General features: G+C 40.0%; 1 protein-coding gene and 1 pseudogene across 4 annotated transcripts in view; both read right to left on the bottom strand.

Annotated features, from left to right (window-relative positions):
• Positions 1 to 24,495, bottom strand: part of POU2F1 (POU class 2 homeobox 1) — a 142,514-nt gene that overhangs the window by 53,194 nt on the left and 64,825 nt on the right. For 3 of the 4 annotated variants that reach the window (XM_041003404.1, XM_041003407.1, XM_041003408.1), the window contains exons 1-2: positions 8,106 to 8,994; positions 5,014 to 5,079 (exon numbers count right to left, since the gene is read on the bottom strand). In XM_041003404.1, the coding sequence (XP_040859338.1) occupies positions 5,014 to 5,079; positions 8,106 to 8,133 (94 nt within the window). In that variant the 5' untranslated portion in view covers positions 8,134 to 8,994. Of the gene's footprint in view, positions 1 to 5,013; positions 5,080 to 8,105; positions 8,995 to 24,495 lie in introns of those variants that run through there. The other variant, XM_041003406.1, reaches the window with a different exon arrangement.
• LOC121171697 lies at positions 2,213 to 2,319 on the bottom strand (annotated as a pseudogene).

The following is a 24,495-nucleotide window of genomic DNA, read 5'->3' on the forward strand; positions in this document are numbered from 1 at the left end:
TTTCAATATCTTGATTTTAGGAATTCCAACCCCCTAACTGTATTATAATAAATGTGTACTGTTTTTGTTTTACCTAGAGATTACACTCTTCAGTATTGATCTCAAATAATTGAAAACAAGGACTGAAAAACAAACAGTATGCAGCATAACATTGCAGTGTTACTCACAATGGCTAAAAGCAACCAGCAACAGATGAACACAGCAACACAACATGCTGCGTACATACACAATGGCATATACCAAGTTCTGACATGTGTCACAGCATGGACGGACCTCAAAACTACTGTGCTAGGTGGAATCCCTCAGACATACGGTGCAACTACTACATGATTCAATGCGTAGAGAATGTCTATAAAAGCTGAAGCTCTAGACAGACAGTGAATTAGAGGTTATCAAAGGCTGGAAGGAGGGAGAAGAGCAGACTTACTGTCTTTTTTCAAAATATCTTTGTCACATCCATTCCCAAGCAGCGATGTTATAAGGAACAAAATTACCGCCCCTTTTGTGTGAATGAGTTTTATTGTTGTAGTGAACAATGTTTTAGCAAAAGAACCCCATTTTTTCTTTTTCTTCATTCCTGGTTTTGGACAGCTTGGCCCATGGAAAAGTCTTACAGTCATGTTGACTTCCTTTTTGAAAAAAAAAATTATTTATTTTTCTTGTAAAGGCAGATTTATAGAGAGGAGACAAAAAGAGATTTTCTACCTGCTAGTTCATTCCCCAAGGGGCTGATCTGAAGCAGGGAGCCAGGACCTTCTCCCAGGTACTCCATGTGAGTGTAGGAGCCCAAGAACTTGAGCCATCCTCTACTGTCCTCCAGGTCATAGCAGGCAGCTGGATTGGAAGTGGAGCAGTGGGGACTTAAACTGTTGCCCATATGAGATGCTGACACTACAGGCGAAGGATCAGCTTGCTAGGTGACGATGCCGGCCCCTATTTTATTTTTTTAAATGCATTTTATTTTTGGAAAGGCAGAATTACACAGAAAGGGAGAGATACACAGAAAGAGATCTTTTGTTCACTGGTTCACTCTCCAAACGGCTGCAATGGCTGGCTCATGGATAGGTCAATGCTAGGAGTTTCATCTGGGTCTCCCATGTGGGTGCAGGAACTCAAGCACTTGGGTCACCTTCTGTTTTTCTAGAGATATTGGCAGAGAGCTGGGATGAAAGTGTAGCAGCCAGAACTCAAATGGGTGACTATATGCGATGCCGGCATTGCAGTTGGTAGCTTAACCATCTATATCATACCCCCGGCCCTACATTTATGTTCTTTAATCTGAGCTTGATTTTCAACAGGCTCATCAATCCTTTTTGTCTTTTTATTTCCACCAATTTCTTTAATGTCATTCATTCTACTTAAAACCCCTACCCATTTGTTCTGTCATCTCACACAAGGCATTGTGGGGCTCAGGATCCTTCAATTACAAATCAGTAAATTGCAGTAAATTTAGTTCCTCTATGTGGAAAATGGGCAGCATCACAACTAATTATGATATCACATATACATATAAGAATAACCAAGTGGTTTCCATGTACACAAAGCTCCTGTCATTATTATTATTATTGTCCACGTCTTTCTCTACATCACCTAAACTGCTCTAATGAGAAAAAATGTGAGTCTAATGCAAATTACTCCTTTATTTTACTTCTTTTTTTTACCTTAACTTTCTGTCATGGTTTAATCCACGCCCCCTAAAGAAAGAAATATAACTTTTTTTAGGTTAATTTTCAAATGTTGCCCTTTATTTTGTACTTTATTTTGTACAGATCCACTCTTGGATCTGTCAATTGCTTTTCTTCCCTGTTGGTTCCTTGCATCTAGCATGTAAACCTCTCAAATATCCTCACAGAAACACCCACTGAACATCACTATGGCACTTGTCTATCTGGCCTCCTGAATTGTTATCTGTGTATCTGTCCTTTCTGTCAGCACCACAGCCTCCTGTAGGGGCAAGGAAAGGGGTGGAAAGGAAAGTTAAATTAAGTATGCTTAGCTCTATTATGAAAATAAGGCTGTCAGCATTTCATATTAACACAGGGTAAGAAATTCCACAAGAGTATTAGAACATGTACTCTAGCCAGAAGGCATTTTAATCAGTTTTGTCAGTTGGTTTTAGGCCTGAAGATCCACAAAGTATGCCTAAATTCAGCTTTATCTTATCGTTTGTGGTAAGCAACCCCTCGATCTGTGATCTGTTTTTATTTCTCGGATGTGTTCACATCTCAGTTTCCTATTCCTTGAAAGAACAACACCTATTAGCAATAATTGTGCCTCGAATAAACCTCATTGGCTACGATACTGCCACTGCGCAAAGCTAAGAACAACATCTAATTAACCAAAAGATCTTAACTGAAATCACGTAAAACATACAGCATTTGGGGCTTGGCGGTGTGGCCTAGTGGCTAAAGTCCTTGCCTTGAATGTACCAGGATCCCATATGGGTGCCGGTTCTAACCCTGGCAGCTCCACTTCCCCTCTAGCTTCCTGCTTGTGGCCTGCGAAAGCAGTCGAGGGTGGCCCAAAGCCTTGGGACCCTGCACCCGCGTGGGAGACCCGGAAGAAAGTTCCTGGATCCTGGCTTCGGATCAGCATAGCATTGGCCGTTGTGCTCACTTGGGGAGTGAATCATGGGACGGAAGATCTTCCTCTCTGTCTCTCCTCCTCTCTGTATATCTGACTTTGTAATAAAAATAAATAAATCTTTAAAAAAAACATACAGCATTTATGATTTCAAAAACATGGCATACGACCTTAGTAAATGATTGTTGGAACTGCCCAATAAGTGGTGGCTATGGAAAGCAGCTCTACGGTGATGGTGTTAAACACTGCAGCTCCCAAAGCAGCCAACGCAGTGGCACATTCTCAGTGATTGCCCATCACTCGTCGAGTTTGTGTCCAACCCCCTAGTTAGAACAGCTCAACTCTTCCTTGAAGCTGTTTTTCAGGCATGGTGTCCATGCCTAGATGCCCTCTTTCTTCACAAAACGGAGTGTCTAGTATATGCAAGCAAGTCCCTCAGCTAAATCAGGCAGCGGATGCATCTGAACTGACATAGGTAAACGGTGCTGCAAAGGAAAGAATAATTGGGTTCAAGGGTAAGGAAATAACAGCAACGACACAAGGGATGGCAATTAAGACAGAACATAATGGTACCCTTCTCCTTCTCTAGGACTCTAACATAGCTGTTACATGGTTAGCCTAAGTTAGAGTAACATGAGGGATGCTAAATGCAACAAGGCTGAACATGGAAGTTTTATAGCTAGCTTCACAAAAAAGATGAAAATTGAATAGACTGAAAGATTAGCAAGCATCCCAAGGTATATAATGAAAGACAGGCATGCAGGGAACTACTGAATGTGTTCAATCTAACCATCTACTACAAATTAAGTTTTTGTTGAAAAGATTTATCTAAAAAGCAGAATGATGTGGCGAGGTAAGGGAGGATAGAGAGTTGAGGGGGAGACATTATCAAATTCTTGGTTCACTTTCCAATTGTTTGCAATAGCTGAGACTGGGACAAACCACAACCAGGAACCAGGAACCCCAATATTTGAGTATCACGTACTGCCTCCAAGGTGTATTAGTAAGAAACTAGACCCTATGCAGAGTAGCTGCAACTTGAACCAAGTACTTAAGAAAGCTTAGAAACAATTTTTGTACATTCCTGCCCAGATTCCCTTCCTTGGAGCCAGCGTTATGGAATAGTGGGTTAAGCTGTGGCCTACAATGCTGGTGTCCCATACAGTCACTGGTTTGAGTCTCAGTTGCTCAGTTGCTCTACTTCCATGCCGGTTCCCTGCAAATGTGGCTGGGAAAGCAGCAGAAGATGGCCTGAGTGCTTGGTTCTCTACATCCACAAGGAAGACTTGATCGAGGTTCTTTGGTCTGGCTATGGCATGGCCCAACCTTGGTCACTATGGCCACCTGGGGAGTGGATTACAGACAGACAGATTTCTCTGTCTGTCCCTTTCTCTGTATTTTTGCCTTTCATATAAATAAATAAGCTTTAAAAAGTTGCTTTAAGTAAATAAAAGTTACTGTAAGTTAATTTAACAGAGAAACTAGGAAAGTCACTGTAGCATCTCTGACAGATCAGAAAAAAACAAACAGGGAATTTGAATGGGCTATAGAACAAACGGGGCCTCAGTTTTCTTAGGTAAAAATAATATTTCTCGATAAAAGGTGGAATCAAGTATAAATTTCTTTAAAAATTAACAAAGAAGTGCCCAGCAGCGTGCCCTAGCGGCTAAAATCCTAGCCTTGAATGCACCGGGATACCATGTGGGCGCCAGTTCTAATCCTGGAAGCCCCGCTTCCCATCCAGCTCCCTGCTTGTGGCCTGGGAAGCAGTCGAGGATGGCCCAAAGGCTTGGGATCCTGCACCCGCGTGGGAGAACTGGAAGAAGTTCCTGGATCCTGGCTTCGGATCAGCATAGCATCGACCGTTGCGCTCACTTGGGAAGTGAATCATCAGATGGAAGATCTTCCTCTCTGTCTCTCTTCCTCCCTGTGTATCTGACTTAGCAATAAAAGTAAAAGAAATCTTTTTAAAAAAATTAACAAATAAAAGGATGTATAATAAATGCATGTTGATAATTATCTAGACACACTACTGTAACTCTAATGTATTTCAATTTGAGATGGAAAACTACTATAAACAGCTACAGTGTATTATTACTTCGCTTAACATCTCCCATTGTATAATTTAAATTTATTCTCAAAAATGGGAGGAACTTGCCTGGAGTTGCAGTCATAGTAATTCCCACCCAGAATGATCTTACTCAAAGGACTACTCCTGTAACGACTCCCTGGTTTCTGGGGTAAGGAAAAAAGGTGCATAACCCGCACGAGAAAGTGAGTCACACAGTCCAGTTCCTGCAAGGACTAAGATCAAATTGGGTAACTGAACACACAACTGGCCTGCATTTGCCAAATACACGTCCTATAAGCAAAAAGGATTCTTCTTTCAGTTCCATACATTCAATTAAAAAGCAGGGAACTGTTCCTTACCGGTGTTGCCATCTCCACTCTCCATAGATGGTTTACTGCTTTCTGATGGATTGTTCATTCTTGAGTCTGCAACAAATTAGAGATGAATAAGATTTTTTTTAAAATTGGGATTGAAGATGCAATTAAGATAAAAAGTAGCAGACAAGAGGGTTAACTAATGGTATAGTCACGTAGCTCAAGAGATACAGTTTTAAACATTAGATGCAGGCTGAAACATTAGAAATTGCAGTAAGTGATTATCAGGACTCCTTAGACCCCAAAGAAAATCAGAACTCCTGAGACCCTAAAGGTATCCAGAAACAAATGATCATTCTAAAGAAGCTTCAAATTCTTCTTAAAAAAATTAAAAACCAGCAGAACCCCAAGTTGAAACTATGTCCTACACATAAAAGGAGTAAGTTACAGCACAAAAAAAAAAAAAAAACACATTTAAGAAAAAGTCAAGGTGAGGAAAGTTCCTCAAACAGTACAAAAATATTACTTCCAAGAGAGGTATCTTTTTCTAAGAAAGATGCTCATCTATTATAGCCAAATAACCCACTGGTAATCTGAAGTAGTAACTCAACAGAGTAAAAGAAAATATATCTAAAAAAACACCTCTGTATTTTACTGTCTGAACCAACTAAACTAGATTCTGAGTGAGAAATTCATAGTTTAATATTAGACCAGCAGTTTAGGAACCCAAGAAGACACAACCATAATTTCAAAACTATAACACAGCCACGTTTACCTATCAATTATCATCTTGATATCATAAATGAATTTGCTAAATTGGTTTTATTTGTTTTAGGAATATCTGTTTAATCAATGTTTATTTCCTACCTGTTCAAAGGGGTCAATAGAAGACATATAAATAGGCATTTATTCTATGTCCACTACACACTCAGAATAGTATAATGAGGCAACTTAACTATCAAATGAGCTCTGCCTCCCCGCCAGTTAAGAACCATTTGACTACAGTTACTAGGACAGAACAATAATCTATGCTATATTGTATTTGATTTTTTTTAAACAAAGAGTGCATTTGCCTAAAAGCAACTAGGAAATCACAGCAATCATTACAGAGCCCAGTCATATGGTCTATAAGTACATTTTCTACCTGCAAAAAGTATTTTTTTAAAAGCCAGGTATCTTTTTTCCATAACTTCATTTCCAGTTAGAAGCTGTATAACAATTTTCTAAGTTTTGTAACTGATGATTGTCTCTCAGGCATGGTTTGTTCACATCTTTGTATTTCAGATGTCCAAGAGGGTTAAAATTTGTACATCTGTGGTCATAAATGAGGGCAGTTCTACAAGTTCCTCCTCTTGGTACTGTCCAGAAAATTTAAATATCATCTGAAAGCATGTTTGAAAGAAACAGGTGGACAACTTAGTGAGAATCAGCTTTCTAAATGACTTACTACAGTCATGAAAGTTCACAAAGAGCGCAAGAAATAGCAGAGAATATAGCATTAAGCACACATGCTGGCAGGGATTTCTTTAGCAGGTGTGAGGGCAAAGTGAAGGAAAAGAACACGTCAGTCCACCTTCATAAAATGGGTACAAAGTCTAATATACAAAGACTAGAGAAACATAAGGAAACACAAATCTAAACTTATTCTAATTTCTACATTTACAAGTTAAAAATTATGTCACAGCTACGTTATACTGTCTAAAAATTGTCAAGGGCTACAACAGCATCTAACAAATTATTCCACCCATAGGGAAAAAAATCCGATTAACCACACAATAATGAATGTTTAAATGACATTTACTGCTAACTGAAGTAGTAAATACAGTTTTAAGCTCTAAAATACCATGCTAAAAGCATTTCAAAAAGCCATTTTCTCTTTCTTAAGTTCTCAGATTTGATAAATGAAAAATGTAAGTAAAAAATAAATTTGTTATCGTTGAAGATTTTTTCTCTCCTTAAGCAATATATACATGAGTGTCTGTCATATAACTGAAGTACATAATGTAGTCCACAAGCTATTAAATTCTTGATACCAACTTGTTATTTGGGTCACTTTCCCTGTAAAAAGAAATTTTTACAGGGCAGGACAACTATTGCTGCTACCTTTGGTTTAGGCCATGCCTTCTCTAAGATTTCAGATCTCCTCGGAGGCATCCCACTACTTTGTCCCTGACAACTGTGAAGATGACCAAAGCAGCCTCAATTTTCAAGTGGGGAAAATGAGTACAGAAAAAAACAGTCATTTGCAAAGTTTCAGATGGAGTTCATAACATCTGACTTTCAGGTGACTAGTATAACCTAAAAAAGATTTCCTTAATTATATGCAGACAGACAAAACTCCACATAAAATATGTCCACTCGTGAATCATCAGATGCTTAAGCACCAAAGTGTCACAATTTCTTTTCAACCTTAGTCATCAAGAATGGTTCTTCAAATATTTAAGCCAAACACATCCTTTTTCAAAAAGTTTTCAAATCTTTAGGGAAAACTCACAAATAAATTAGGACTTTCAACAGTGTAAGACTACAATTTTCTGAAAGACATAGTTTGCTTTATAAAAACAAGGATGAGGGCTAATGCTAGGCAACATCTGCCACCAGTTTCTGAAATTTGGCCCTCAATTAACAGATCCATGGCAGCCACCACTGCAGTTAACCTCTGTGCTACTATATGTATGGGAAACATTTTGCAAAATGGATCCTCCATTCTTTTCACCCAGTATGCTTGGTTTTGGCATAAGACATTCTCATCAAGTAGGTAAAACAATTTTATTAGTATGTACATATTATTTAGATAATTTATACTTTGTTTCAAATTTAAAATGGCCTTGACACGACATGAAATACTTTGCAAAAAAATTTCCAAGAAGCAAAAATGTCCTTTCTCCCAGCTGAATTCTAAGTCCACACTACTCGCTGCAAACACCCCCCGCCCCAGAAGAGCTGGTTGTAGGGAGGGACCTACTGTAGGTTCAAGTATGCTTGTGCTTTGCAAATGCTTTCTGCTTCCCCTGCTCAATCCTCCTCTCCCCCTCCCCTGCATTGGTTGCATATGCGATTAAGCATTTATGCATAGACAACCCCACACATGCCATTTCCATATTAAAGTTCTAAGAAAGAACTGCGCTGGTACCCACCTAGAACATAGTCACTGCAGTCCAGCATTGCTGTGAAATCTTCTAGTGGTGCAGACAGTCCAAGGCAGGGAAGAAACAGGTAGCGGTTTGGGGTGGGGGGAAAGAAGGTACTACTGTTTCTAACAAACCTACACTATGTTCTAAAAGAACAAGGGTGGGGGTGTGAAAGTGGATTAAGGGGAGAAGCAAAATACAACTTCAGTTACGCCATAGCAATCTTCAACTGAATAAGGAAACTTCAGTTGCTCAGAGGAGTTTTAGTCTCTCCTACCAGCTAGCGCTGACATTGTCAAGGCAACTGAAGCATGAAAAGTTCCCTTTTTTGCAATAAAATAGAAACAAAGATTGCAGCTGGCAGTTTCCATAATGAAGCTTAATCAGTATGCGTGTGATTAGGGCCTTATGCAAATCTCTCCTCGTTAGCACAGCAGCCAGCACTTTGAAGTCCATGAACAATTCATTTACAGAATACACTGAAAGCACTCCCTGCATAATTTAAACAGTTGCATAAATATTTATCAGCCCATTTGCATATTAATTGGCAGAGCATGGAGGGAAAAATTATCTCCTGAGTGCCAGCATAATAATTAGGAGGATAAAATGAGATTTCTTCCAATGGCCTGGCTTCTTGGACCCAACTTGAGATAGTACTGAGAGAAAAGGGAGGGACAGGAGACAGAGTTCTGTTAAAATACCACTGAAATGACACGCACAAATTAAAAACAACTCTACAGACTTAAGCACCTTTAATCTTATTCCTGCTGGCAACAATGACTTCGGTAATAAGAGGATTTGCAAAAAGCTTTCTACACAATCCAAATAATCCCAAGGAAACAATTAGCAAGGTAGAGGCAGAACACAGGGCTGTCAAGATGGTGCGGGTGTACTGATAGGGAATTTCCCAATTGTTCACACACATTGTAGGCAGAAAGTTCTACTCTGAAACAAGGCAACAGTATAAACCTGCAAGCAGACAGAATGCGTAAGAGCACCTTCAAGAGTATGGAAATTCATTCTTCACAAATCTTTCTATACTACCAAATTAACAGACTAGATTAGTTGAATGTTACACATTATGCAGTACCCTCCTCCCATCCAAACTGATCTCAAAAGCAAAGAAGATAATCACTTAGAATATTGATCATTAAAAAAAAATGGGCCATGTAAAGTGTGGATGTAGTGTTTTCCAGTGAATTTCACATAATGGGGACCACACACAGGCACACACATCAAATCCCTACTAAACAATGTTGATTCAATTTAAACTGAGTTTCAAAGTGCATCGTCAGCCCAAAACTTTTCAAAAAACTACTGATTTGCCAATATTACATCCTGCCCATCATAGACAATATCAAGACTTATAGAAATCTTGAGGAGTAAGCATTGGTATCTTCTAAAATATAGAAATCAAGGCATACAGAACTAAAGCATTTTACCCAATGTCACACTAATACTTTGGAGTCAGGAGTTAAAATACATTTTGCTGACATCAAGTTGTGAGCTCTCATTTATTACTATGCATTATGGTTGAATGACTCATTTAGGGAATTGGTGGAGGGAGGGTGTGACCAAGTCACCTAACACGGCTGTTTCTGTAGTCAGAAGGTCACGAGTTTGTATTAAATATACTGTTTGTCAGGTGTGTGCGTCACAGCAAAGAACACGAGACATGAGAAGTGTCCGCAAGGGTGGCATCCCACTAATAACTGCTTTATTCAGAACCTGTCTTGAAGAATGCCACATGTCTGGTGCTTAAATACACATTATAGTATACATCTATTCCCAGCCTCAATAAGCAAAATTTTTATTAAATAAGGGATCTTTGAAAAAAATGCCCTTACAAGTTAATGACTTAACAAAACCAAAACCTTTCTTCATTTGTGGGTCAGCCCTTGACCTACACTGCTCCTTGTAGCTCTGAGGGCGTTTCTTCTCACCTGTGACATGATGGTCACATCCCTTTAAGAGGTTGCTGGGCCCAGTCTCTCCGTCTTTCTGTGGACTGGAAAAGCAGCAGCTGCACCAGGACAGCCTCCAAGTCACCCAATAAAAATGGCATATCTTGGGAGAGCATCAATCTCAACCACTCAAACTTCAACTGAGTGTTTAGGTAGGATGTTGGTGCATACAGGACCTGCTTGGTGGGAAAGGATGGTAGTAATGGTGAATGGGACTAGCATTCAGTAGAAGTCCTTTTTTGCCTTCACAAAAATTTCAAGTTATTGCCCACATTTACTGTAGAAGATTTCTGCAATTAACCACTTGCTTTTTTTGTAGTATAATCAGTAAATCCTACGATTTTGACATAAGCTGGACTTTGACGTAAGGATGACTTAAAGCTCTGACCAGTCACATGCCAAAGAGGGAGTGACCTGCCATTAGAAATCCAACAGGGCCTGGGGAGTCCCACAGGGTCTGCACCGCAAGGAAGCTGCCCCGAGTGGAACCCCTTTTCCCTTCTACTGCAAAGTTCACTCCAGCAGCTAATTTTGTCAAATTGGGAAAGGCAAGAATTATTTTCTATCACTCTGGATCTAGGTACCCTGTGAGATCTAGGAGATAGGTTTAAATACTAGGTTGTCCAGTGCTCTACCAAGGAGGAGGGCTAGGTACCATCTCGCCTCTGTACACTTCAATCACACATTCACATCCTGAAGAAGACAATATGGACCAGCGTGATGGCTCAGCAGTTAATCCCTCATCTTACATATGCTAGGATCCCAAAAAGATGCTGGTTTGTGTCCCAACTACTCCACTTCCCATCCAGCTCCCTACTTGTGATCTGGGAAAGCATAAGAGGATAGGCCCCAAAACGTTCAGACCCTGCACTCATGTGAAAGATTTGGAAGAAGCTCCTGATTCCTGGATTTAAATCAGCTCAGCTCTGGCCACTGTGGCCATTTGGGGAGTGAACCAGTGGATGGAAGATTCTCTGTCTCTTCATCTCTCTGTAAATCCACCTTTGAAACAAAAATAAATCTTTTTTTAAAAATTAAACAACAGAAGTAATTTTTGTCACAGTCTCAAGTGTTTACTTTATCTGGTCTGCCAAAATGTCAGCAATGGAATGCTTGGATTAAAACTTGGATACTCTAAAACAAGTTAACTCTCAGCTTTGAGTTCCTAGATCGGTGTGGAGAGGTGGGGACAAAGAATTTACAGAAGATAAATAGAAATTTCAAAATCACATATTTCAAACTTACACCTAAACTCAGCTTTTTTCTTTAACTCTAAAAGGGACTAATTCTCTTCCAGGATCTAGAAGTTATAACTAATATTATTTGTATTAAAATATTATACTTATAATCTTATGAATTTCACTAGAACATATTAGAAATGAAACTTTGGGCAACTGAATTATAAACTGCACTTAGAAACATGTGTTACATGAGATGTGAGGCCAGCTTGTAACCTGATTGTGCAAAGGCATTTGAACACGTACTTCCATACTGGCTATATCTAGTATAATGCATAGAAATGTGAGGCACAACTGCTCCCCGCCACCTGCTTTCTGCTCAGCGTGGACTATGCATCTTACAGTTCCGCTGCTTTTACCCCCAGCCAATCTCAAACATGTTTCAATATCATTTCTAGTCTTCATCTTTTTTTTTTTTTTCAAAATCTGTCACTAGTAACCTGAATAACATTTAATGACACTGCTTCAGTCAACATTCAGTATCTCAAGAGGGACAGAAGCTGGCACTACAACGTCAAGCCTCAGAAAGTTTACAATTAAATAGGAGAGAAATGCTGAGCAATCACTCAAATATGCATGCGTAGGATGTGAAGTCCCCAAGAGTAGAAGAGATGATCACAGGACTGTAACACAGTCCTAAAATCAATCCTGACGTCATCAGCTAATATGAGTTCTCCTATTTTAGAAATTGAAACAGGAATTTTTCTGATTATTAGTTTTAAAATATCTTATTTGAAAGGTGAACTACACAGAGAGGAGGAGATGGAAAAGAGAGCAAGAGATCTTGCAATTGCCGGTGCACTATCTAAGTGGCAGCATGGCCAGGGCTCAACTTTCCCACTGAGGAAAGTTCCAAAGCTCAGATCTGTCTCTTCATTAACCCAGATCTCTTCATTAATCCAGTTTCTTTCTCTGAACTCCTAGAGCAATAATCTCTCAATCTTCTGACTTTCTGCAAAATCAAGCCCCATGTATTCATCACTAGCTTCACACAGGTTAAACTTATGCCACTACATTATAGTAACAAATTCAGTAAACTGACATTCCCATACATTGTGTAAATAATTTTGTAATTTGGTTGTCACAGGTGCAGACTCATATAGCCACCACTGCAACCAAGTTACAGAACTAAGAATTTCTTTCTGCTAGGCCATTACGGGTATACCCACTCTTCCTCTGGCTATTCCTCACCATGAACAATCATTAATCTGTTATTCATCTTTACAAATGGTCATTTTGAGAATGCTCTACAGAATCACAGTTTGTGACCAACTGAGATTGGCACTTTTAAATCACTCTTTACCTTTAAGACCCACCTAAGTTATTTTATCAGTAAGTCATTTTTTTTTTCACTGAACAGAATTCCATAGTGCAGATGTATTACAATTTATCTACTGAAGGACTCCTGTCTGTAGTATGAGGATATTACAAATAACGCTGGTATAAATATTTGTACATTTGATATATACACAGCTCCATACTGGTTAATATTTAATAAGCACTTGTAATAAAGGATCTCATTTAGTAATTGTATGCATAGAGTTCACATTTTTGTACTATTAAATTTTACTTTTCCATGAGTTTTTTTAAAAGATTTATTTATTTTTATTGGAAAGTTAGATATACAGAGGAGAGACAGAGAAGAAGATCTTCCGTCCTTAGACTCACTCCCCAAGTGGCTCAATGACTAGAACTGAGCCAATGTGGAGCCAGGAACCAGGAGCCATTTCTGGGACTCCCATACAGGTGCAGGGGCCCAAAACCTTGGGTCATCGTCGACTGCTTTCCCGGGCCACAAGCAGGGAGCTGGGTGGGAAACAAGGCATCTGGGACCAGAACTGGTGTCCTTATGAGATTGCTGCAAGTTCAAGGTAAGGACTTTAGCCAACAGGCCCCCATGAGCTTTTTTGAAGTACTCCAATATATAGAAACTCACATATATAATTTTATATTTTTATGTGGATGTAAACTGCTTTTATGGGATAAACACAGAGGTGAGATTGTTATAACGTGACATGTGTCTCTTAGTTATCAAAGAACAGCCAAAGATTATCCAAAAGGAAACGCTACTCAGTATCAGCATTTAATACTGTCAACAATTAAGTGTATCCAGTAAAATACATGCATAGTGATAATCCTTAGTGGACTTGAACTTGGTATTTTAACCATCCTTTCATGTGCTGATTTCCCAACCATACATCCTCTTCAATGACTTCTCTATTCCTTTCTCTTACATTTTTCTCAAAAATCCAAAGATCTCATTATCTATTTTTTTTTTGGTAAGGATTGGGTTTTGGGAGCTCTTTAAAGTCCTTTAACAGATGTGTGCTTTACAAATATTTTCTCTTAATGTGTAGCCCGTCTTATTAGTTTCTCAGCCTTTTACTTTTCATAGAACCAATTTATCGGCTTTTCTTTATAGATTATATGTTTGGTGTTGGATTTAAAAACTGTTCACCATGCCCTATACCCTGAAGTGTTTTTTCTATGTTTTCCATGTGAGGTTTATATCTTTTTTCCTTTCTTCAATCATTTTCCAAAAAAGCTACCCTTTCTTCACTGAATTCCTTTCGCATTTCAGTCACACATCAGTTAGCTCAAGTTTTCAGCAGACTTCTGGGTTACCTCTCCTGTCCTACTAATCCTTGTGTCAATCCTTCTACCAAAACTCCCAAACTTAATTCCCCAAGACATGCAGGAAGCACTGGAATTTGGGGAGCCAAATTTCCCTACTTTATTCTTTTACAAAACTGTTATACTAGTTCCTTTAAGTTTCTAATTAATTTTGAAGTCATTTTGAAAAGCTATAGAAAATGCTAAGGAACTCCAACAGGAATTACATTTAACCTCCATATAAATTTGGGGTTTTTTTTTTTTTTTTGGAATGCTGAGTCTTCTAATGAACACGATGAAATCTCTCCCTTTCTCTTCACCTTCCCTGATTTCTCTTATGAGCATTCTGTGACTCGCAGAAGTAAATCCTAGACATACTGGGTTTAAAACTGTCCTCTTCTGAAGTCATTCTTTAAAGGTCTGTTAGAGCACAATTCAGCCACTGCATCTTTAAGCACTTCTCAGTCCTGCCCTCTTGACTCTGTTCCTTCTGGCAGTCTTTTGGCTTTTGTGCTACAGGTTTCTGAAGGTCTGTCTACTTTTACTGTATGTCCTCTTTCTTGTGCAGATTGGGCGATTTCTGTTTTCTTGTCTTCCAGGTCACTTTGTCTCCTCCATTCTGCTGTAAGCCTACCAGTCTTCTCACACATGGATGCAAGGCTCCAAGGACCTGAGCCATCCTCCTCTGCCTTCCCAGGCCACAAGGAGGGAGGTGGATGGGAAGCTGAACAGTTGGGACCACAACCACTACCCATGCAAGGATGCTGGTACCAAAGGAGGAGGACTCACCAGATATACCATTGTGCTGGCATAGGGACCTTATTTTTAAAGCTTACCAGGACCTTATTTTTAAAGCTTACCAGAGTGTAAGTTTATAGTCTGCATTGTTTCCCATTATACTAAGAGAAGGTGTGGGAACTCCTCACCACTGCTTGCAAGGGTGGGAATTCCAGCTCTGTACTAAGCCTCCACTGTCACCGCCCTGGCTGCAAGGGGCAGCGGGGGCTCATTAATGCACCTTCATGGATTAATCTGACACTATGTTTGCAGAAAGGCTTTGTCTCAGCATCTCCTGGTGATGATGAAAGCGGTTGCAGGCCTCCTCTGGTAGTGCTCCAGGGAGGACATGGGGAATTTCAGGGAGAGTTGCCAGCAGAGAGGCCGTTCTCCATTACTGATGACAGACTTCTCCTAGGGGGAGCAGTGGGATTTCCTGTGACAGTCTGGTGAGGGTACAAGTTTAGCTATGCACCAGGCCTGTGCAGACTGACTGGCGAGTGCACCTGTTTCCTTCTATCTGGTAGTAGCGTGGGTACATTTAAAACGATCTTGCTGGAATGTACTTTCTCTGATTTTATTTATTTATTTATTTATTTATTTATTTATTTATTGGCAAAAGAAAGGCCAGGCTTTATTGAGTTTTTCTTTCTCTGTGCCTACTGCTGCTTTGCCAACTTCCCTAGCATAAACCATGCCTGGGATATATGAGGTTAAAAAAAAAAAGTCAGCAAATTCAATTTGCGTTGTTTCTCATGCCCATAAATTTGTTTGTGGAGAATGGACAATTAAGGTCCTACACTGAAAATGTACCATTAAAAAAACCTATCAGGACTTGCCATAAACACTTGAAAAACTAATCTTGTGATATGAAAACTCCTGTTGCTAGACAAATTGTTTATCAATTTAAAGTTATCCTTGTTAACCTTCTTAATTTTTTAGCCTCAGAATTTGTTGTTGTATTAGTTTTTTTGTGATCTGACTGGCACATCTTACTACATCCACTTATCACCTTTTTTTGTGTCACCTGTTTTTAGGGATGCTTCACAAGAAGATAGGATTTTGATTTTGATTTTAAAATCACCTTACTCCATTAGAATACTAGATTTGACAATCATCTCTGGCTATCACATCCAGCTCCCTGCTAGTGCACGCTGTGGGAGGCACTAGATGATGTCTCAAATCACTGTGTTCCTGTCTGACACAGGAGATCTGAGTTGTGATCTTGACTCAACATTTCTGCCAAGATGTAATCCCCGTTACTGCCAGCATTAGAGAGTGAACCAGCGGGGGGGAGAATTAGTGCACTTATCTCACACACACACACACACACACACACTCTCTCTCTTTCTCTCTCTCTCTCTCTCTCTCTCTCTCTCTCTCAAAGCAGTAATTTGATTATTTCCCTCTAAAAACCCAATCTAATTGTCAACACCTTTTTTGCTTGGGATGATTTGTCCTCTTGCCCTTAAAATCAATTTACACCTCACTTTCTATGTGTCTTCCCCTGCCTTTCACTGTTTTCCCTGATTTATATTGAATGCATTTTCTTTCTTCTCTTCCTAAAAGTCTAAGTATTACATATTCTCTTAATATTCTTTTCAGGTTTGCTTTACTCAAAAATTTACTTTTCTAATTCTAAAATTAATATTCCTAAACCATTCCCTAAAAGGAATAAAATCATGAGATAAATTGTCTTCCACACACAATAATTCCTTGAGCTTGTTAGAACATATGCTACACCATGGCATTACGTATTTTGCAGAAAATGTTCTATGAAAAGACCTCTGAGGGCCTGCGTGATAGCGTAGTGGTTAAAGTTCTCGCTTTCCAAGCGCCCGGGATTCCATATGAGCGCCAGTTCTAATCCTGGCGGCCCTGCTTCCCATCCACCTCCGTGCTTGAGGCCTGGGAAAACAGTCAAGGATGACCCAAAGGCTTTGGACCCTGTATCTGCATGGGAGACCTAGTGGAAGAGCTCCGAGCTCCTGGCTCCTGGCTTCGGATTGGCTCAGCTCCAGCCATTGCTACCACTTGGGGAGTGAACCATCAGATGGAAGATCTTCCTCTCTGTCTCTCCTCCTCTGTATATCTGCCTTTCCAATAAAAATAAATAAATATTAAAAAAAAAAGAAGAACTCAAAGCTAAGGTAACTTGGACTGCAATTAACTTAAAAACATGTTAACATCCACACCGTTCCAATAAGCTACACAAGAATTCCCGGATCATGAAAACAATTCATTCCAGCTAACTGCATGCCCTGATATTTAAAACAGGACAAAGAGCATCTCCATGTAGTGAAGTAGTTATATTTCCCACCTTAAACAGGTCCTACCACAGGGATTATTATAGTATATATGTACACATACACACATATATAAACATAAGTTTAGAAATCTCATGAGAAGAGGCTGCCCTAATGAAACAATGCATCAAGATGAACAAACTTCCATGAGCATGGAATAGGATTCCTAATAAAAAATAAGTAAGGATAAACAAGTCGGCCAAAGGTGGTTGCACAATCTATATTTGCTACAAAAAGGTAAATTTCTTTTATTCATAATTCTGTCCCAGAGTACTGAGTTGGGCTCAGTAGAGCAGGCAGAGCAGAGCAGGCATGTGACCTCAGGGAAGTGAGCGAGGGCGCACCGGGGAGACTGACTGCATACAAGCAGATTAATAAGTAAATAAGTAAAGGAAAATGGGGGCCAGTTTATCACTTTTGCAGAAAAAAAATTAAAATCTTTATAGAGAACAGAGTTTTTATTCTAAAATACAGAATTTGGAATTACATTTTTTTTGTATGAAATCATGCTATTCAAAACATATAGATACAGAAATACATCCAGGACACACACACACACACACACACACACACACATTTTCTACCTCTGTCCTGGTGAGCAAAGCCTGATAGCAATGGAAATAACTGTCCCCACATCCTCACCTCCAAATGCAATGACCAGGAAGCACCATCCCTCAAAATGTTTATGAAAACTATGTCAACGAGCCTGATGTGATAGCCTAGTGACTAAATTCTCGCCTTGCAACCACGGGGATCCTATATGCCAATGGTTCCTGTCCCAGCTGTTTCACTTCCCCTCCAGCTCTCTGATTGTGGCCCTAAGTAATCAAAGATGGTCCAAAGCTTTGGGACCTTGTACCTGTGTTGGAGATGCAGAAGCTCCTTGATGAATCAACAAATGGAGGAGCTTTTTTTCTTATCTCTCCTTCTCTTCAAAGGGGAAAAAAAGCCATAAAAAATATAAATTAGGGCCCACTTTGACAGCTTCGTGGCTAAATCCTCACTTAGCATCCACTAAGATCCCATATGAGCACCAGTTCATATTCCAGATGCTCCACTTCCCACCCAGCTCCCTGCTTGTGGCCTGGGAAAGTAGAGGATAGCCCAAAACCCTCAGGATCCTGCACTGGTGTGGGAGACCCAGAAGAAGCTCCTGACTCCTGGCTTCAGATTGGCTCAGTTCCAGCCATTGAGGCCACCTGGTGGATGGAAGATCTTTCTGTCTCTCCTTCTCTCTGTAAATCTGATTTTTCCAATTAAAAAAAAAAAAAAAAGCCTTGGGACCTTACATCTGAGGAAGACCCAGAAGAAGCTCCTGGCTCCTGGCTTCAGATCAGCTCAGGCCATTGTGGTCACTTAGGGAGTAAGGCAGCAGATGGAAGATCTTTCTCTGTGTATCTCCCTTTCTCTGTATATCTGCCTTTGCAATTAAATATTAAAAACAAACCTTTAAAAATATACATATATAAATTTTAAAAACTGTTAACAAGTTAAAAAAAAAAAGACATAGAAGCTAGCTAGAATAGTTCTCTATCAGGCATTTTGGGACATTTGTACAAAATAATGAAGATTATGAATGATAACCATACACATAAGAATTCGTAAGTATAAAAGACCTAAACCTACATCCAGAAACCTTCAAACTCTTGCAAGAAAATGTTGGAAATACCCTGCAAGACCTAGGAGTAGGTCCCGACTTTCTAAGAAGGACACCAAAAGCAATAGCAGTTGAGAACAGAATAAACAAATGGGACCTCATCAAACTAAGAAGTTTCTGTACAGCAAGGGAAACAATCAACAAAGTAAAAAAGCAACCCACAGAGTGGGAGAAGATCTTTGCACACTATATAGGCGATAGGGAGCTAATTTCCAGGATATACAAAGAACTTCAAAACAACCAAAAAACCAAAACAAACAAGCCACTCGAGAAATGGGCACGGGAAATGGGCAAACATTTCACAAAGGAACAAGTCCAAATGGCAAACAAACATATGAAAAAATGTTCGAGCTCCCTGGCAATAAGGGAAATCCAAATTAAAACATCGATGAGGTACCACCTAACACCAGTAAGATTGGCCCACATAAACAAGAACACCAACGACGCTTGCTGGCGAGGATGCGGGGAAAAGGGAACCCTACTCCACTGCTGGTGGAGCTGCAAATTGGTACAGCCTTTATGGAAATCAGTCTGGAGAACACTCAAACAACTCAAAATCTGCATACCATATGACCCAGCAATAGCACTCCTAGGAATATATCCAAAACACCTGTTTTACGACAAACCAACATGCATCCCTATGTTCACAGCAGCACAATCAGTAATTGCAAAAACATGGAAGCAACCGAAATGCCCATCAACAGAAGATTGGATAAGAAAGCTTTGGTTCATCTACTCCATGGAATACTACTCAGCTATTAAAAAAAAACAAAATGCAGTTCTTTGTGGCTAAATGGGCCCAACTGGAAACTATAATGTTAAGGGAAATGAGCGAATCCCAAAAGGTTAGATACCACATGTTTGCCTTGATTTAACTTGTAATTTTTGTTTGGTTGTTGGTTATTTTTTGAACCTGTCATTGATACTGTCTCAACCCAGATGTTTCGAAGAATGGAACTTGCATTATTTTTAACATATTGTTTACCCAATACTATGTCAATTAATTCCATAATGTTGTATATTGATACTGAGGTTTTGTTGGGGCTTTTAACTGACCGGATCTTTACTCTGTTAGCCCTATCTTCAGACTAGAGAAGGTCTCCCCAAGAGGCCACTGAACTTATCTGGACAATAAGACGCTGGACTTTATGCTAGGTATGTGTTTGCAAGGAAGGAATCTCAACTGAACTTGAAATGTGGTTATGCAACAAGGTGGAGGAATCCACCATGGGGGAAGGGGTATGGGAGGGGTGGGGGGAATCCCCAGTGCCTATAAAACTGTATCACATAATACAATGTTAACAATAAAAAAAAATTTAAAAACAAAAACAAAAAAAAAAGAATTCGTAAGTCCATGTTCATATCAATAGGCAGGGAGAAAAGAAAGCTTTTCCTTACAGTAGAATGACAAAAATAGAACAACATAATTAGAAAATCAACAACTGTAAACCATCTTAGTAATAATTAGTTCAGTTAGGAAACAACAACAGATGCTGAATCAAGTGGGTGAAAACTTGATGATAAAAATTTACATAGTTTCCCCACAAAATACATATTAATTTCAAAAAGAAGAAGTGTAACTTGTCAGTGGAGAAGTTTGGCAATATTGTCAAGTAATTAGGTTAACATCGACAGTTAGGACAAAAATTAAAATTGTATTTCACCTAAGATGCAGTAAGATACAGCATACTCCTCAAAAGACATGTGTGCTGAAACTAATAAACCAGCAATAAGCCCCAAATCAAAACACATGTATACATATAACACGTGTTATACCATATAAACACATGATGTAAATTACATGTATTCTTTCAAAGTGTCACTATATTTAACAATAGTAGAGATACAATTAAATAATAGGCATAATTTTTTTTTACATTTACTTTATTTTTATTGGAAAATTAGGTATACAGAAGAGGAGAGACAGAGAGGAAGATCTTCAGTCCATTGATTCACTTCCTTAGTGGCCGCAATGGCTGGAGCTGAGCTGATGCAAAGCCAGGAACTTCTTCTGGGTCTTCCACATGGGTATAGAGCCCGAGGCCTCCCTCTACTGCTTTCCCAGGCTTCAAGCAGGGAGCTGGATGGAAATCGGGGCTGCAGGGATATGAACCCACAGTCATATGGGATGCGGCAAGTGTAAGGTCAGGACTTTGACTGCTAGACTACCATGCCAGATCCACAATGCATAATCTTGTATTGGATTATTTTGCTTTGACAGGATATTTTTGGTCTTTGAGTATAAACTAAATATTTATCACAAGAATTAAAAAAGAGATGTAGAGAGTATTCTTATAAGTATCTATGAACTCCTTGAAATCTGCTCTTCATATATTAATTACTTTAGAAAAATGATATTTGGGGGACAAGAGGCAAATGTGAATAGTCAATGGGTTGGCTGAAAGTAGTATGTTCCTGTTACTTTCCTAAGTTTATGTCTGCAACTGTGTTCATGTAAAACAATGTTCTTATTTTTAAGGAATCACACATTGAACAGTTTGATGGGGACGGAGCACACACTAAGTTGGCAGTTCATCCTCACAAATTCAGGAACTAGGGCCTGGCGCGATGGTGCAGTGGTTAAGGTCCTTGTCTTGCACACCCGGGATCCCATATGGGCACCGGTTCTAATCCCGGTGGCCCCGCTTCCCTGCCTGTGTCCCGGGAAAGCAGTCAAGGGCAGCCCAAAACCTTGGGACCCTGCACCCACGTGGGAGACCTGGAAGAGGCTCCTGGCTTCAGATTGGCTCAGGTCCAGCTGTTGCGACTGTCTCTCCTCTCTGTATATCCGCCTTTCCAATAAAAATAAAATAAATCTTTAAATTAAAAAAAAAAAACAACTAGCTATTTGTATTATTCTCTCAACTTTTCTGAAATTAGTTTTAAACGAAAAGAAACAAAACGAGAAACAGATGAAGAAAATATAACCGAGTGCTTTGTGTAACCCTGGTATAGCTCTGTTCTCTCCAGGCCTCAGAAAATACAACGCAGATACTCTGCTGGGAGAGTGCACTTTCAACAATAGTAAAGGCAGTTTAGAACAAAGTCCTCATTTTAGAAAGCTACATTAACATAAGTCCAAATTTAAACTCAGGCTGAAGCACTAAGTCTTAAATTTCCGCAGGTGTTGTACCATTGACTTGTCATCCCAAGAAAGAAGAGCTCCATCGTGGATTTGGGCTGGTGCAGCTCCAGCAGCTGCAGCCATTTGGAGAGTGAACCAGCAGAAGGAAGACCTCTGTCACTGTCTCTCCTTTTCTAACTCCGCCTTTCCAATGAAAATAAAAGAGCTTCAAATCCCACATCACTACTCAATATTTTAGAAGTTCAATTAATTTTAAATGAAATATCCACATAGAATTAGAGAATGCATCTTACAAATACGTTGTCATGTTGATTTAACTAGCATTCTTTTTTTTTAAAATTTCACTCATTTTTTTTAAAGATTTATTTCTTATTTTCTTATTGGAAAGGCGGATATACAGAGAGGAGAGATGGAGAGGAAGATCTTCCATCCGATGATTCACTCCCCAAGTGAGCGCAACGGCCGATACTATGCCGATCCGAAGCCAGGAGCCTCTTCTGGGTCTCCCACGCGGGTGCAGGATCCCAAAGCTTTGGGCCGTCCTCTGCTGCTTTCCCAGGCCACAGGCAGGGAGCTGGAAGGGAAGCGGGGCTGCCGGGATAGAACTGGCGCCCATATGGGATCCCGGGCGTGCAAGGCGAGGACCTTTAACCACTTGCGCCACCGCGCCGGGCCAATTTAACTAGCATTCTAATGACACTGTAACTTGTTATGTCTAACTTTTCTACCTAAGGAATCCTCAGAAGGCTCAACAGCTTTTATGAACAGAAATGATCCGCCCTGACGCCAAGGAAGTCAAAGCCCAAACTCCACGTGAACGTGACCTAACAGAGAAACAATGCCTTGGCAAACGATGAAGATGTCAGTGTGGAGATGGACACCGTGGTCAGTAGGTTATGTTGCCATTTGCAATGCTTGCAATCAATCCCATACTGAAGTGCTGGTTCCAGTTCTGCCGACTCACTTTCCTATCCAGCTCCCTGCTAATGTAGCCTCTGAAGCAGGGAATGATGGTTCAAATATCTGACCCTAACAACGCATGCGGCAGATGCAGACTGAGTTCTTAGCCTCTTGTTCTGTTGTGGGCCTAGCCCTGGGTGCTACGGGTATTTGGGGAGTGAACCAGAGGATGGGACTCTCATTGTCCATTTCCCTCTGTCACTCTGCCTTTCAAGTAGATGAATTTAAAACAAAACAAAAAACCCTCGTCCTGCATCCATGTACCTGGGCTTTAGTCTCAGCTCTGGTTGATCCTGGGCCAGGACTTCAGCCACGAGGCAGGCGATCACACTGGGCCCATGTTCTAATTTTTGAATAATACTTTGCTGTAACATTTTTTTTTTCTCATTAAAAGTGCCTAATCTTCAGCAGTTTGGTTCTTCAAAAGTTTTAGAAAAATAGTCATTGTTTGATTAGTAATTACAAAAAGTAACAATATGGAAACAAATGTTGAGTCACACTAAATAATTTCCCATACTAAAATGCATGTTTATAACTTATAGATATTTTAGAAACATCAACTAAAAGGAATTAAAAATTATATTTTTAAATTGTATTTTCTTTTTTATTGAAAGACTTTTTATTGGAAAGACAGATTTACAGAGAGAAGGAGAAATAGAGAGATCTTCCACCCACTGCTTTACCCCGCCAAGTGGTCACAATGGCCAGAGCTGAACCTATCCCAAGCCAGGAGCCAGGAGCCTCTTCCAGGGCTCCCATGTGGGTGTAGGGTCTCAAAGCTTTGAGCTGTCCTCAACCGTTTTCCCAGGCCACAGGCAGGGAGCTGAACAAGAGGTGAAGCAACTGGGATACGAACCAGTGCCCATATGGGGATCCCAGTGGTTGCAAGGAGAGAATCTTAGCCACCAGGCCGCCCTGTCAGGCCCAAATTATTTTTCCACATGGATAATGAGGGTATCTGTTTAGCCCGATGGTTAAGATATCTGCATGCCATATGAGAATACCCGGGTCTGTGTCCTGGCTCTGCTCCTGACTGTGGCTTCCTGTTGCTGTACATCCTGGGAAGCAGAACGTGATGGGCTAAACAGTTGGCTCACTGCTATCTAAGTGGGAGGCCTGGATTCAGGAACTGGCTCCTAGGCGATGGGGGAGTGAACCCATGCTTGGGAGGTCTCCACATGCCTCTCTCTGCCACGCAAAAGAAAATAATTTTTTAAAAAAATTATCAAAATTTGTGTATTGTGATACACAGATTTCAAAGCATTCACAGAAGATGTACAGTTCCAGAGCATCATTCCATCTAGTTCTTAAATGCTCAATTTCAGTGTCAGTGAGTTAACTGAAGGAAGGATTCTATTGTATTATCAACACGAGATCGGCTGGATTCATGATTAGATTAGCGGGTGTCTCTCAGTTTAGTTATGGGCTTTGAAATGACCCAGAATTGTGGGATAGGTGCCATGGGGTGGTAGGCTGAGCTTCCACCTAGGGCTTACGCATCTTATGTGGGTGCCAGTTTGTATCCTGACCACTTCCAATCCAGCTTTCTACTTGTGGTTTAGGAGGGCAGAAAAGGATTGTTCAAGTCCTTGGGTCCTGCGTCCATTTGGAGAGTGAGTGAGTAGATAGAAAAATCTCTCCTCCATCTCTCTTCCTTCTCTCTATAACTCTTCTTTTCAAAAAAAAAAAAAAAAAAAAAGGAAAGAAAGAAAGAAAAAGTGACTCTTCAAAAAAAAAATTAGCAAGTACTGGATTTAAGTCCAAGTGTTAGCCCCCTAAGTGACTCTCTGAACTGT

Source organism: Ochotona curzoniae, unplaced genomic scaffold (genome assembly GCF_017591425.1).
Source record: "Ochotona curzoniae isolate NIBS_2020 unplaced genomic scaffold, NIBS_Ocur_1.0 scaffold_2683, whole genome shotgun sequence".
In the NCBI taxonomy this organism is placed as follows: domain Eukaryota; kingdom Metazoa; phylum Chordata; class Mammalia; order Lagomorpha; family Ochotonidae; genus Ochotona; species Ochotona curzoniae.